Genomic DNA, 16,339 nt, shown 5'->3' with positions numbered 1-16,339 from the left:
TTTCACCATTCTGTCATGCCACAGAGCAATCTATTTTATTTATGCCATTAATTTTGACTAAAATCCAGTATTGGTATCTAGGAAAGGCAAAATGTGAAGAACTTGACCATGTTCTCAGTAAAAGCTGACTTTTTCAGATTGAAGTACATCAGTTTTCTTTTACACAGTTTCATGTTTTCTCTTATTTAAGTTGACAAATAGGCATTCAAATAAAAAAGTGAATAAACAAAATGGCGACACCGATGTTTAGCAAAATCACCATAGCAACCAGAATGGGATTGGAGCCCTAAAAGAGAAAAGAAACAAACATGTGAGACGTGGAAACTTAGATATACCACAGATAATATCACAAATAAATATGTCTGACGCAATTTTTTTCTCCTCTTTTAAGAAGCAAATTCAACCAAACTTTTCACTGCTCAAAATTGCAGAAATCCCTTAATTATTGGTACTCATCAATGTTATCTCTTTATTAAGCAAACACTTCCAAAGAATTAGAATTAACCTGCATATATACATTTGTTCTCGACTTTCTGCGAGCAACAGTCACTGTTTAAACAAAAATATTCAAATGAAAAAAAATCAGAAAACAGAGAGATGCAATTGCTCTTAATGAAAAATAGGTGGATGCCTTTTTTTCTCCATAATTGACTATCCATTAATGAAATGTAAAGTTTCAAAGTCTCCTGTATCTATGATCCTGTTCATGGGACATTAATTGCAGAGGAAATTTGACTTTCACCTGTGTTTTATTAAGAGAAATTTCACACTCCTTACCCCAGTATCTTGGAAACCTTATTTGGTTTTGGAGAGTGAAAAGGCAGAAGAAGTTTGTCACAATGTCATAGGCATGTGCACAATGATACAGGGATTTGAGTCCCTGTGTCGGGTTTCATAAAGAAAAATTATAAGAGTTTCTCAAACGCTTATCCAAAGATGGTGGCCCAATAACATGGTGAAACCTAAAACAACCCAGAATCTAGATTTGGAGCACAGATCATTGTTGAAAAATTTGCATTTGTAATTTGTTGCTCTAGTTTGCAATAGTGAACAATTTTTAAAGTTACTGAGATTTGAATGGGAACACTCTCAAATAATCAGCCACCCCTCGCCGCACCTTTGTATGATATCAGGCTCTTTAGTTCCCAAGGAGTTATTCCGCAGCTCCAAAGGTAACTACTGTTTGCACTATTGGTCCTTTGCACCATTCAAACACAAATTATGCTGTGTACCGATGATGTACCCCATATGCATGTTTTGGAAGTAGATCATTAGTAAACATTTTGAAGCTGTTTCCCATTAAAATTATTTGTGATACCAGGGTGCACCAGAGTAGTAAGATATGGGTTCTCCCCTGTGATTCCTAAAGCAGCAGACTAAGAACCTCTCCTTAGGAAAAGAAAATCGGGAAAAATGTGTCTGTGCCACCTTTGTTCACCTTTTAGTGGCTTGTTCAAGAATAGTACATGTGGAGGTCTGGGAACAAATCACATGTCAAACCTTGCAGTTTGGGAATGGTTAATAGGACAGGAGGAATCTAAAACAGTAAAAGAAAAATAATTTAACAAAAATAGGAGGGAAATAATTTTTTAGTTACTTCACCACATTATTTACATGACACTGCAGGAGATTATCAATATTAATCTGAGTGAGTAATCAACAATTGTAGCAAATATTTATTTCATATCCTTATCTTTTAGAGTGGCTGAAAAATGTATTACTGTTTCAATACTTTAGTGCAGTTTTTGTTGAGCGAGGCAAACTTCATATTACAATCTGTATGACCGCAAATACTTTTGTTCCCATCCTTTGCCCAGTGTGGGATATGAAGATATATCTGACAAACTGTGAGTTCCCCTCTTATTCAGTCTTTGCTTTCTACACTGGAAATTGATTCCTAGTGAGGATAAGGAAATTATATTATATTATAATGTACCACAGTTTTAAAGAGGTTAAAAGCTACTTGCCTTATACAGGCAGTCTGAGACAATCCAAAGATAATTTATTATATCCTACAGAAGCTTAGATTAATCAGCCAATGCAAAGTATTGAACCTGAACCTGGATTAATCAGTCCATTTCAGTCAGCCTTTGACTGTACAAATGAAAAGGATGTTGTCTTTGTCTGTTTAGACAAATTATACTCTTGAAAGCCACAACATCCAATTTTCTGACGAAAAAAATGTACTTCAGTTTTGTTGATTACTTCTATACCAGGTAATCTTATTCAGCTGCAGGTAATTCAGTTCCTTTCAGATACTTCTACTTAAACACATAGAGCTTTTAACGCAGGTTTAAGTTGTTGCTAGGTAACTACTGAGAAAGCTAATGAGATGGCAGTATTTAATGGCTCAGCATATCTTAGGCACTGAAGTAGCTGTTGTACTTCTTAAAATTAACTAATGAAAGATTGGAGAAACAGGCACAGTAACATGCTGATGAGAATAAAAGTATGAATTTACACATTATTCATTAGACATAAATCAGAAAAGATTTTTAATGGCGCCTTATGCTGATTTTCTTAGAGATATTAATATAAATAAAGTGATGTAGGCATTAATAGAGGACAAAGCCAATTTCTAGAAATAGAATCATAGAAAGGTTACAGCACGGAAGGAGGCCATTCAGCCCATCAAGTCCGGGCCAGCTCTATGCAAGAGCAATCCAGCTCGTTCCACTCCCCTGCCCTTTCCCTGTAGCCCTGCAATTTCTTTTCTTTCCTTTCAAGTACTTATCTAGTTCCGCTTTGAAAGCCATGATTGAATCTGACTCTACCACTCCCGGGGCAGTACATTCTGGATCCTATCCACTCGATGTGTAAAAAAGTTTTCCTTCATGTCATCTTTGGTTCTTTTGCCAATCACCTTAAATCTATGTCCTCTGGTCCTTGACCCTTCCGCCAATGGGAACAGTTTCTCTCTATCCACTCTGTCTAGACCTTTCATGATTTTGAATACCTTTATCAAATCCCCTCGCAACCGTCTCTATTCCAAGGAGAACAACCCCAGCTTCTCCAAATGTGTATCCACGTAACTAAAGTCCCTCATCCCTGGAATCGTTCCAGTAAATCTCTTCTGCACCCTTTCTAAGGCCTTCACATCTTTCCTGAAATGTGGTGCCCAGAACTGGACACAATACTCCAGTTGTGGCCAAACCAGTGTTTATAAAGGTTCATCATGACTTCCGTACTTTTATACTCTATGCCTCTATTTATAAAGCCCAGGATCCCGTACGCTTTTTTAACCACTTTCTCAACCTGCCCTACCACCTTCAACAATTTGTGCACATACACCCCCAGATCTCTCTGTTCCTGTACCCCTTTTAGAGTTGTGCCCTCTAGTTTATATTGCCTATCCTCGTTCTTCCTACCAAAATATATCACTTCGCATTTTCCTGCGTTAAATTTCATCTGCCATGTGTCCGCCCATGCCACCAGCCTGTCTATATCCTATTGAAGTCTAACTCCATCTTCCTCACTGTTCACTACCCTTCCAAGTTTTGTGTCATCTCCCAAGTCCAAGTCATTAATATATATCAAGAAAAGCAGTGGTCCCAGTACTGACCCCTGGGGAACACCACTGTACACCTCCCTCCAGTCCGAAAAACAACCGTTTACCACTACTCTCTGTTTCCTGTCCCTTAGCCAATTCTGTATCCATGTTGCTAGTACCCACTTTATTCCATGGGCCCCAATCTTGATGATAAGCCTACCATCCGGCACTTTATCAAACGCCTTTTGGAAGTCCATATACACCACATCAACTGCATTGCCCTCATCTACCCTCTCTGTTACCTCATCAAAAAACTCCATCAGGTTAGTTAAACACGATTTGCCTTTAACAAATCCGTGCTGGCTTTCCCTAATCAATCCACACTTGTCCAAGTGACTGTTAATTCTATCCCGGATTATTGTTTCCAAAAGTTTCCCCACCACTGAGGTTAAACTGACTGGCCTATTATTGATTAACATCTTATCAAAGATTTTTTTAAAAACTATTTTCTCTGCAAAAGTCGTATCATATTTCACATCAGCCTCACTTAGTTTGTCTCATCTCTATACTATAACAGTAGTCGTACAATATAAGAACTGTATTTAATCATCTAATGTCACTGGTTGCATTTACTATCTTCCATACTTCCCCCTCCCTGCTGTACACTCTCATACAAATAGAATTTTCAGCTGGTGAACCATTCAAGCTTCATCTGCATGTGAACTTCAGGTGATCATCCCCAACTGTACTAGTCAAACCTTCTTATCACATTGATAATAAATATCATGCACATACTGGATTTGTTAGGTACAAAGGGAATAATTTTGATGGCGGTAGTGTGAATCGAGTGATAGAGAATCGGCAGCCCGTTTTACATCTCTCCCAATCTTTATTTCCATTGAAGCTATAACCAGCTTTTCAATCCCTCCAGCCTTAACCACTGTTTTATCTGCCTGCTTACCTGAATCAAATCCTGTGGTCATGCAATCTACTATAAATCTCTAGCAGCAAGAAGATATACTTCTTTACTGTAGTGAAGCATAATCTTGCTGCTGTAAACATAATGAAATATGTGGGATATATGACAATCCCAAAAGGTGATGGTTTGTCTCTGCCCTGGCCCTGTTACAAGCAGTCTTTCTTGTAGAGTTAGAAACTTAAACTAGCAGCTTGTCAGATTATTTAAATATGCATTTGTTGGGGTTAATTCAACACAAACTTAAAACTCCACTGATGGGATTTTGAAGAAGGCAGAATCAGATTTTCTGAAGCAGGTGAAAGTAACTTTCAAATAAAGACATGAGAGGTTTTAATACACCTTCTGCTTTTAAATTAAATTGATACAGTAATTAAATATAATTTTTTTGTTTTTTATGTATCATGTATGATACAACTAGCCTACTAACTGCTAATCCATTTAATATGGAACGTATACCCTACTGGACTGCAGGATCTACACTGGTTATTTGATTACATCTTCTGGGTTATTTGATAGATCGATAGATTTTTTTGGGGTAAGGGTATCAAGGGATATGGAGCAAAGTTGGGTAAATGGAGTTGAGGTACAGGTCAGCCACGATCTAACTGAATGGCAGAACAGGCTCAAGTGGCTGAATGGCCTACTCCTGTTCCTGGGTTTTCCCATGGGATAAATTATTTATTTAATAGCTTACTATTGAGTCTATCTGTCCTTGTCAATTCTCATATGTGAATTAAAAATCATACCACACTATTACTATCGATTTGTAGGATATATGTGACCTTTTATAAGCAAACGGTATTGCCTTTACCGTTTTGATTTCAGTGATTGATATTAAATTAATAAAATGCAATACTTATAACTATAATGCTAATTGGATGTATCCCCTTAAATTTATTCAGTTTACCATTTTACAGCAATTTTGTTGTGTATTTTGTGTCAGGTAATTCAAAGGTATAGTACTTTTAAAAAGATCAGGACTCATTTTTTTTGCAGATGGCAGATTTGTTATCTAATTTTATAATGATTTTGCCTGAAGTATGCAAAGCAAAATCATTTTCCCACTGGCAGCCATACTGGTAGTAAAAGATTACTACTATGTGGACAGAAAGGGGCAAGCTGTGCCAAATTCTCCACATTTCTGGAATCAGCTTAACACTTGAGCAGGAAACCCCTCCCTCCCATTTGATGTGGGGTATTCCCTTTTCTGGCCATGATTACAGCTTGCTGCTGACAGTCACATCACACTGTCCGCCAACTTGAAATTCCAGCCCAAAAATCTCAGTGGACATAGCAATTTAAATCTGAAGGTTGGTTAGACTGTTGTTGCTTCTATTACATTAAACTGACTTGTAGAATATTATTTTTCATAAAATCAGGCAACTGGAATCAGAAAATGATTGTCAAATTGTTTTGATGTTTTACTTTGATAGTTATGAACTGTAAACAAAATTTACAGCTTGAACTGTAAATAACATTTACATCATTTTAACTTTATATTTTTAGTGAATTTTTGTACTTATCAAAGTGAAGGATGGCAGCGTTGGGAATAGAATAGAACTGTGAGACTGATGCACGCAATAGGAATTAGACCTTGATGGTCAGAGCTACAGTTACATTCTATGAGACCCTGCTGCTTGTTACTGATACATACAGGAGTTGCACTTGTACCCAAATAGGAAACTTCAGTATGAATTCAGATATGTCATTAATCTCAAGCAATCACAATTTTACTCCTTTTCCCAAACTTGAGTTTGATTTAATCAAAGATGAAAATAGTTTTCTATTGTTTCTATTTGCAATGTTAAGTTTTGCAAATTACTTACTGAATTAGATTTACATTGAACCATCACTTGCTCTTCAGACTGTGGTATAGTTACTGTCTTTGAATTTGGTGATGTACTAATGTCATGCCTTGATGGTTTAGGCTCCAACTTTACATTCATTCTCAGGTTCTCCAGCCTCTGTACATTGGGCTCAGAGGGAGACATAGGTCTGAAGTTCTCTTTATTTTGTGATGTGGGCTTTAGCCTCTGAACTCCATAGCTGAGAAAGTCTGGGTGGTAATCTTCCATCATATTCTTGGAGCTGAGGTTACTGTAGTGTTTTTCTGAAAATGTATCTTGCACATAGGAATCCATGCGTTGTAGGGGCTTCATCTCCATTTCATAGTTACTAAGTTTTTCTTCGTCCTGGTCATGCAGCTGGTTACCTGAATCATGATTATGCAACCGATAGGATGTCCATGAAAAAGTCGGTGACTCGGTCCCTTTTCTGTCTGTGGGTCTGTGGTTGTATTTGCATTCATTACCTCTTCCCCTGATCTCCTCAGCTATCGATGGTGTATTTGAACGGCTGCTTCCTCCCCTGCGATTGCCTGATCGCTGCTTATCATTCCAGTTAGTCGGTCTTAGGTATTCACCCCTTCCTCCTTCCAGCAACACCTGAATATCTTGCCCTTTGTCACGTTCTGTGTTGGCCTGTCTCACAAACCTTGAATTCTTTTTTCTGTACTTTGGCGGTGAGGTGGATGGTGAGGTGGATGATCGGCTTGGCACAGGGCTATGCTCTGGAGTAAGATCCGGGGGTGTTGTTCCCTTCCTGTAAAGCTCTGGACTCTCTTCCTGAGGTGGACTTTCTGATGAAATTCTGTCTATTTCATTCTCAGTTGAGTTCTGGTGTTTTGGCCTTTGATACTCAATTCCTGATGGGAAAACAATTACAGCATTAAACTTTCAATAAATCGTACGTACACTCCTACCCCTCCTTGGTAACAACTAAATCATTGAATATTTATTTATTTATTTAAATGATACACTGTTCCTTACTGGGCTGATTATGAATGGATAATCTTTAACAGCCCTGAACTGTCTTGTGGTACCTCTTAACACATCTTATCATCTAATTAAGCTGAATAAATAGTCATGAGAGACACACGATTACCTTCTTATAACTATTAGTCTTGGTTGGAAATTACCACTCTGTATTTCAAACAAAGGGCAGTATTTTAGAATTACATTAGCCCCTCACTATAACACTCACTGATATACTACAATCTCTAACGTATTACGCATTGTTAACAGCTCCCTCACCACTTCAAAACACATATAAACTATTTACTTTATTACCTCTTTCCCTAGTAATGCACTTTTCTACAGTTTACAAAGATACTTGGAATTTTGATGACCATCTCGAACTTTTTCTTTGATCACATAATGCACATAGATTTTCTGCAACATGCAGTAGAGGCATTGCCCTCCTGTAGTGAAAAATCATGAATATTGCAAAGACATTTCTCCAGGGCAAATCAGAATATAGGGTAGATTTTCCATGAGGTGTGCAGCAGGGGCAGGAATACTCTGCAGCGGGCCATCTGCCTGATGTACTGCATGTGGGCTTTTCTGTCTAACCTCTTAAATTGGCAGGCGGTGACTTCTGAGTGCCTGCCTAAACAGATGTTTGGCCCCTTTTAATATGCTAATCAGGGGCCTAACGACTGCTCTAAGACCCCATTGCCAAATTAGGCAAAAACTGGGCAGAGCATGCGCCGAACGTACTCCGCTCAATTCTTCCAGGTCTACAATGACCTAACCAGGGATTGTTGTTGGCCACCGAAGAATAGGCAAGTATTTTTTTTAAACTTACCTTAATATGGAGTGCTCCTCCTGACTACACCTCAATATTGGGGCCCACTGTCTACCCCCGCACCTCAGCCTGTTCTCTCCCTCCAGTCCGCCTGCCTGCTCGCTCCCTCCCTCCTTGCTCACTTCCTCCCTCCCTCCTTGCCCGCTCCCTCCCTCTCTCCCTCCTTGCCCACTCCCTCCTTCCCTCCTTGCTCGCTCCCTCCTTCCCTCCTTGCTCGCTCCCTTCCTCCCTGTTCGCTCCCTCCCTTCCTCCCTGTTCGCTCCCTCCCTCCCTCCTTGCCCGCTCCCTCCCTCCCTCCTTGCCCGCTCCCTCCCTCCTTGCCCGCTCCCTCCCTCCCTCCTTGCCCGCTCCCTCCCTCCCTCCTTGCCCGCTCCCTCCTTCTGTTTGCTCCCTCCCTCCCTCCCTGTTCGCTCCCTCCCTCCTCGCTCGCTCGCCCCCTCCCTCCTCGCTCGCTCGCCCCCTCCCTCCTCGCTCGCTCGCCCCCTCCCTCCTCGCTCCCTCCTTCCCGCCCCCCACCATTGCTCCCTTCCGTTTGCCTCCCCGCCTCCCCACCTCTCCCCCCCAGGACTTAGTTGCTGGCTGGTTCTGTGTTGGAGTCGGCCGAATTTTCCAGGGCCATCGGGTGTCCCGATGCAGCTTGCGGGTATTATGTAGATAAGGGCTAGGGCCCAATTTCCAGTGAGCCTCAAGCTTCATCTTTGGGTGCGCATTGCAGGTGTGTCACCCACTTTGCGCTGATTTTTGGCGCAAGACCAGCTTCTTGGCCGCTGTGTCAACCTTGTTATGTAAATATTGGACCTGGGGAAAAATCGTTGATGTGTGCCAGATTTATGGTTAATAATTAAAATTAGGATGGGATTGGAGGGTAAAACGTTAATGATTTATACAAAGCTTTTAACAGTTGTTAGAATGCTGGCATGAACGAATCCCTACACTCTCCATTTGCACAGCAATCCCTCCAGCAACTATTATTAAGTGTCAGTTTGGCTTAATGTTTTTTTTATTTCAAAATATACTTTTATTTCATAGTATTTAAAGATACACACAGTTCAATGTATATATCTCAATTTCAAATCAGTACAATTCAAACCAATACATTACAGGTCGTACACAAGCAATTTCAATATTACAATTTAAACACAGTATTTCTTGTGATTCATGGTGTACAATACAAGGTGGGGCGGCCTTAACGGTGGCCTTTCCCCATTGAGCCTTTGAGTGGGTCGCACCTCGCTTCAGTGCGTCCTGTAGCACGTACTCCTGGACCTTGGAGTGTACCAGTCGGCAACACTCGGTCATGGACAGCTCCTTCAACTCGAAGACCAGCAGGTTTCCGGTGGACCAAAGGGCCTCCTTCACCGAGTTGATGGTCTTCCAGCCGCAGGTGAGTCCATGTGTGCGATTTTCTTTTTTAAATTTCAAAATATACGTTTATTTCATAAAATGTAAAGATACACACAGTTTACACTTAATGGTAGCATTCTCACCTCTACATCAGACGGTTGTGGTTCCAAGTCCCACTCCAGTATCTAACCATTGAATTTAGGCTGACACTTCAGGGTGGTACTGAGGGAGTGCTGCAATTTTGGAGGTGCTGTCCTTTGGATGAAATATTTAACCGAGGTCATGTCTGCCTATTCAGATGGATGTAAAAAATCCAATTGCACTAATCAAAGGAGAGCAGAGGAGTTCTCCTGGTGTCCTGACCAACATTTATCCTTCAACCAATATCACCAAAACAGATGAACTGTTTTTTTATTTCTTTCACTATTTGTGGGATCTTGCTGTACACAAATTGGCTGCTGTGTCTGCCTATTACAACAACAGTGATTGCATTTCAAAAGCAATTAATTGGCTGTGAAGTAATTTGGGATATTCTGAGGACTTAAAAGGTGCTTTCAAAATGAAAGTTCCTCCTTCCTTCTGAATAATTTGAATAAAATAGACATTTTTGGTTCAGTTTTCCACTTGTATGCTATGAGTTTGAGTTCTGGGATCAGCCAGCATTTCATCCCATTTACTGACATACAACCTGTTATCTGAATCCACTGCTGCCCTCCTGCCCTGATCTTGTCTCCTGCTTTCTCAGCACATTTAACCTTAGATACTAGTTCCCATATATGCAAGATGGGAGAAGTGATGAATGTGAAAACTGAGAGGAAAAAATATAGCTATGGATTGAAGGTCAAATAAGAAATGGCTTTTGCACTGTACTGCAGTATTAATTCCAGTGACCAGGCAGTGGGTTGTAATTGATTTGATAAAATGTTCCCATGGTTTTCTTATCAGGATTACATTACTCTACCTCCCCCAGCTGTTGAATCAGTATGAATTAAAATGTCAGCCATCTATTTACAGCAGAATGTTCTTTTTAATACTTCCTTTCAAGAAAATTGTGAAAGATATGAAATGGCTATTTCAAATCATTTTAGATATTCAAGGAATGGTTACAGCACAAAAGGAGGCCATTCGGCCCATTGAGCCCATGCCAGCTCTTTGTAAGAGCAATCCAGTTAGTCCCATTTCCCTGCTCTTTCCCTGTAGGCCTGCAAATTTTTTACCTTCAAGTACTTATCCTATTCCTTTTTGAAAGCCATGATTGAATCTGCTTCCACCACCCTTTCAGGCAGCGCATTCCAGATCATAACTGCATAAAAATGTTTTTCCTCATGTCACCTTTGGTTCTTTTGCTAACCACCTTAAATTTGTGTCCTCTGGTTCTCAACCCTTTGCCATTGGGAACAGTTTCTCTTTATTTATTTTATCTAAACCCTTCATGATTTTGAACAGATCCATCAAATCTCCTCTCAACCTTCTCTGCTCTAAGGAGAACAACTCCAGCTTCTCCAGTCTATCCGTGTAACTGAAGTCCCTCATCTCTGGAACCATTCTAGTAAATCTTTTCTGCACCCTCTCTAAGGCCTTCACATCCTTCCTAAAATGTGGTGCCCAGAATTGGACACAATACTCCAGTTGTGGCCGAACCAGTGTTTTATAAAGGTTCAAAATAACTTCCTTGATTATGTACTCTATGCTTTTGTATAAAGCCCAGGATCCCGTATGCTTTTTTAACCGGCTTCTCAAACTGTCCTCTCACCTTCAAAGATTTGTGCACATGTGCCCCCAGGTCCCTCCGTTCCTGCATCCCCCTTAGAATTGTACCATTTAGTTTATATTGCCTCTCACATTTTGGCAGGAAGAATATCACTTCGCACTTCTCTCTGTTAAATTTCAACTGCCATGTGTCTGCCCATTCCACCAGTCTGCCCATGTCCTTTTGAAGTCTATTACTATCCTCCTCACTGTTGGCTACACTTCCAAGTTTTGTGTCATCTGCAAATTTTGAAATTGTGCCCTATACACCTAAGTCCAGGTCATTAATATATAGTAAAAAAAAGTGGTCCGAGTACCGACCCCTGGGGAACACCACTGTATACCTTCCTCCGGTCTGAAAAACAACTGTTCTCTGTCCCTGTCACTTAGCCATTTTTGTATCCATGCTGCCACTGCCCCTTTTATTCCATGGGCTTCAATTTTGCTGACTAGCCTATTATGTGGCACTTTATTAAACGCCTTTTGAAAGTCCATATACACATCAACCACATTGCTCTCATCAACCCTCTCTATTACCTCATCGAAAAACTCAATCAAGCTAGTTAAACACGATTTGCCTTTAACAAATCCATGCGGGCTTTCCTTTATTAATCCACACTTGTCCAAGTGACTCTTAATTCTGTCCCGGATTATCGTTTCTAAAAGCTTCTCCAATACTGAGGTTAAACTGACTGGCCTGTAGTTGCTGGGTTTATCCCAACACCCTTTTTTGAACAAGGGTATAGCATTTGCAATTCTCCAGTCCTGTGGCACCAGATCTCAGAAGGATTGGAAGATTGTGGCCAGCACCTCAACAATTACTTCCCTCAGTAACCTAGGATGCATCCCATCCGGACCGGGTGACTTATCCAATTTAAGTGTAGCTAGCCTTTCTAGTACCTACTTTATCAATTTTTAGCCCATCCAGTATCTCAACTACCTCCTTTTTTACTGTGACTTCGGCAGCATCTTCCTTGGTAAAGACAAATGCAAAGTACTCATTTAGGACCTCAGCCATGTCCTCTGCCTCCACATGTAGATCTACTTTTTGGTTCCTAATTGGCCCCACCCCTCCTTTTGCTACCCGTTTACTATTTATATGCCTTCAGAAGACTTTTGGATTCCTTTTTATGTTAGCTGCCGGTCTATTCTCATACTCTGTCTTTGCCCCTCTTATTTCCTTTTTCACTTTTCCTCTGTATAGAAACATAGAAAATAGGAGCAGGAGTAGGCCATTCGGCCCTTTGAGCCTGCTCCGCCATTCAATATAATCATGGCTGATCCTCTATCTCAATACCATATTCCTGCTCTCTCCCCATACCCTTTGTGTCTAGAAATCTACCGGGCTCCTTCTTAAATATATTCAGTGATTTGGCCTCCACAGCCTTCTGTGGTAGAGAATTCCACAGGTTCACCACCCTCTGAGTGAAGAAACTTCTCCTCATCTCAGTCCTAAATGTCCTTCCCCGTATCCTGAGACTGTGACCACCCCCCCCTTGTTCTGGACCCCCCCAGCCAGGGGAAACATCCTCCCTGCAACCAGTCTGTCTAGCCCTGTCAGAATTTTATATGTTTCAATGAGATCCCCTCTCATTCTTCTAAACTAGTATTTTCTATATTCAGCCTGGTTCTCACTTGTATTATCAACCTGACATCTGTCATATGCCTCCTTTTTCTGCTTCATCTTACTCTTTATCTCCTTTGTCGTCCAGGGAGCTCTGGCTTTGGTTGCCCTACCTTTCCCCCTTGTGGGACTGTACCTAGACTATACCCAAACCATCTCCTCTTAAAAGCCGCCCATTGTTCGTTACAGTTTTGCCTGCCAATCTTTGATTCCAATTTACTCGGGCCAGATCAGTTCTCAACCTACTGAAATTGGTCTTCCTCCAATTAAATATTTTTACTCCTGATTGCTCCACGTCCTTTTCCATAACTAATCTAAACCTTATGCTACTATGATCACCGTTCCCTAAATGTTCCCCACTGACACTTGCTCCACTTGACCCACTTCATTCCCCAGAACCAGATCCAGCAATGCCTCCTTCCTCGTTGGGCCGGAAACATACTGATCAAGAAAGTTCTCCTGAATACACTTCAGAAATTCCTCCCCCTCTTTGCCCTTTACACTGTTACTATCACAGTCTACATTAGGATAGTTCAAATCGCCTATTATCACTACTCTATAGTTCTTGCATCTCTCTGTAATTTCCCTGCAAATTTGCTCCTTTATATCCTTCCCTTTAGTTGGTGGCCAGTAGTGTAACGGCGATTCTGTTGTTTCGTAACTCTGACCAAATAGATTCTGTCCTTGACCCCTCAAGGACATCCTCTCTCCCCAGCACTGCAATATTCTCCTTAATCAATACTGCCACCACCGCCCCCCCACCTCTTTTTTTCTTCCCTATCTTTCCTGAACACCTTGTATCCAGCAATAATCATCACCCAGTCCTTCCCTTTTATGAGCCAGGTCTCCATTATTGCCACTGCATCATATTCCCACGTGGCTATTTGCGCCTACAGCTCACCAACCTTACTTACCTCTCTTTGTGCGTTTACATATTGATAATATCATCTTCATGAAGTGCTGCATTACTTAATTGTGTGTGTAAGATATGCATTTTTACTGCAAATGTTGATAGAAAAATCCACAAAACATTATCTTTCATGGAGATAAGCTCATGGGAGTTAAACACGATGTTTCTGTGAGTGTAAATCACAATATCCCTATTCCTTAGTTTAGCATCAGAAAATTAAAAATTGTGCCCCCAATTAAAATATTGAAATTATTTTATACTGATAATTGTTTTGTTGGGTTTGTTTTTATTTTGTAATTATTTGTTATAATTATAACTGATGTGTTTAAACTAGTTTGACTAACCTGAGATGACTTGTTGGTTGAGTCCGAATGCATGAAATTGGACTGAAATTCAGAAGTTAAAAATGATGCACCAACTTTGAATCCAAATATAAAATGTCCATTAGATACGATTTTTACTGTATGACTCCTACTTTATTCAGTGGAGCGAAGAACTGTTTCACCTTAGATTTCTAAGGATCATTATAGTCAAGAACTTGAAAGAAGTAGCACCCTCCGGCCTTCGTCTTGAGTGTTGAGACTTGTGCATGATAGACCAAAGCTTAAGGACCATTTTGATGCCAGTTTGCCTATGGAAATAGGACCTTTTCTGTAAGAGGAGCTACAATTGCATGTACTTAGTCATTTTTGGCTCTTGGACTAATATTATCCATAGAATAATATACCCAATATCACATTTATTGCCGGTAATTTGCAGAGGTTCTTCACGTGAGAAACCATCATAACTTAATCATGCCTACAATCTTCCTGAGTTATTGGTTTTCACATTCATTGTCACCTCAGGCTGAACTCCACAAATATTGATTAATCACTACTGTAATGTCATGGGTAACTGTATTCCACAATATTGTCCTCTAAGCACTTTATCATGATATCAGCTCTATATTCTTGTTCATAATTATATAGCTATTGTGGAATTCTTGTTCTGATTTTGATTCTGAAAGTTAATTTTTTATCAGTCATTGTACCCAAACTGATCCCAATTTTGCTTTTTCAACATCATATTCAATATTGATTGCCGTCACCCACTTCTGTGTCGATATGTTTTTGTCGCATAGCGACCAGAATTGAATGTAATCCAAATATCCAACCAGCATAATCTCTGGACGTTCATAAAGTCTGCTTTGCCTTTTTGTTAATCATAGCAGTTCTCTATTGTACTGGATATATATCCCAGCATTGTATTTGTCATTTTAACTGCCTGGCCATATTGTTCAGATATTGAAAGTGTTGAGTCAAATGTTACTCCAAGCCCCTTTCTAAATCTTTCTCTACCAATTCAATCCCATTCATATTTTGTTAATAATGCACATTTTCTCGGCCAATGTGCTTTAGTTTCCATTTATTAATGTTGAATTTCACCTACCATTTGTCTACCCAGTTGTGTAGTTTAACTAAATCTAAATCATTCTGTAAATCTTTTGCTCTTTTTATTGTTCTTCCTAATTTATTGTAATCAACAATCTATGGAAGGAGTGATTCAAAAGGAAAATCCTGGAAATTTTGTAAAGTTACTGTAAGATGTTTTCTATTTGCAATGTTACTTTATTCAGCCATTTTATTCATGGAAACTTTTTATTCCATGCAGCCATTTTCTCAGGGTAGCATTTTGCACTTTTCTTCTCTTGTACATTCTAGTATACAATAATACTGGTTACCAGGACAGGCTGCTTTTCCTCAGAGTACCTACAACTAGTTTTTCCTTCAGCAGTGTCATTACCAATACTTAGGGCCATATCATAGAATCATAGAATGGTTACAGCACAGAAGGACGCCATGCGGCCCAAGTATCAAGTTCTCAAGGCAACTATAATTAATGCCTTTACAACTTGCTGGCCCAAGTGTGCACTTACTATAGCTGCAGTGAATGCATAATATATTTAACCCAGAGAAGTGCAAAGTGATACATTTTGGCAGGAAGAATGAGCAGAGACAATATAAACTAAATGGAACAACTCTAAAGGGGATGCAGGAACAGAGCGACCTGGGAGTATATGTGCACAAATTTAATTTGAAACATTGTATTCTAATTGGCAAATATACATAAATATAAGCCTAGATATTGCTCTGGTGTTGAGCTTTACACTGACAGAAAAAGTGACAATGGCCAGCAAAGCTGGAAGTGCAATACAGTGCTCGTTTACAGCCCGTTTTACTGTAGAAACAATTTTTCCTTTGAGCGCCACAAAGCTCAAATTAATGCAGAACAGCATATTGGGTGCCTAAAAGTGATGCATGAGTCTCTCCGATAAAAGAGACACTGCTGGAGAGACTGCAGTCAGAAAGCTGGACATTTCATTTAATGGTATGACCGTCTGCTGGACAGACCATAGATACCTGATGTCGACAGACATGCCTAATGAGGCCAAGGTTTCGCAGCTTGGCACTGACAGAGCTGTCCCATCTGCCCCATAAGATACGTAACATCTGCATGGCATTGCCAGTAGCCGACACAATGATGTGACCCTCACTTTTTACATGTCAGGCTCTTTGCATTGGGGACATATGCAGTGTCAGCCATTTTGCTGTCCATATT

General features: G+C 40.1%; 1 protein-coding gene across 1 annotated transcript in view; it reads right to left on the bottom strand.

Annotated features, from left to right (window-relative positions):
* Nucleotides 1-205: 205 nt before the first annotated feature.
* The window catches only part of jph3b (junctophilin 3b), a 116,307-nt gene continuing 100,173 nt past the window's right edge, over nucleotides 206-16,339 (bottom strand). Inside the window, exons 4-5 of the mRNA XM_067997488.1 lie at nucleotides 6,296-7,173; nucleotides 206-286 (exon numbers count right to left, since the gene is read on the bottom strand). Of these exons, the coding sequence (XP_067853589.1) occupies nucleotides 206-286; nucleotides 6,296-7,173 (959 nt within the window). The remainder of the gene's footprint in view (nucleotides 287-6,295; nucleotides 7,174-16,339) is intronic.

Source organism: Heptranchias perlo, chromosome 16 (assembly GCF_035084215.1).
Source record: "Heptranchias perlo isolate sHepPer1 chromosome 16, sHepPer1.hap1, whole genome shotgun sequence".
In the NCBI taxonomy this organism is placed as follows: domain Eukaryota; kingdom Metazoa; phylum Chordata; class Chondrichthyes; order Hexanchiformes; family Hexanchidae; genus Heptranchias; species Heptranchias perlo.
Note: the sequence above shows the minus strand (reverse complement) of the source record. Positions and strands in the feature narration are given on the sequence as shown.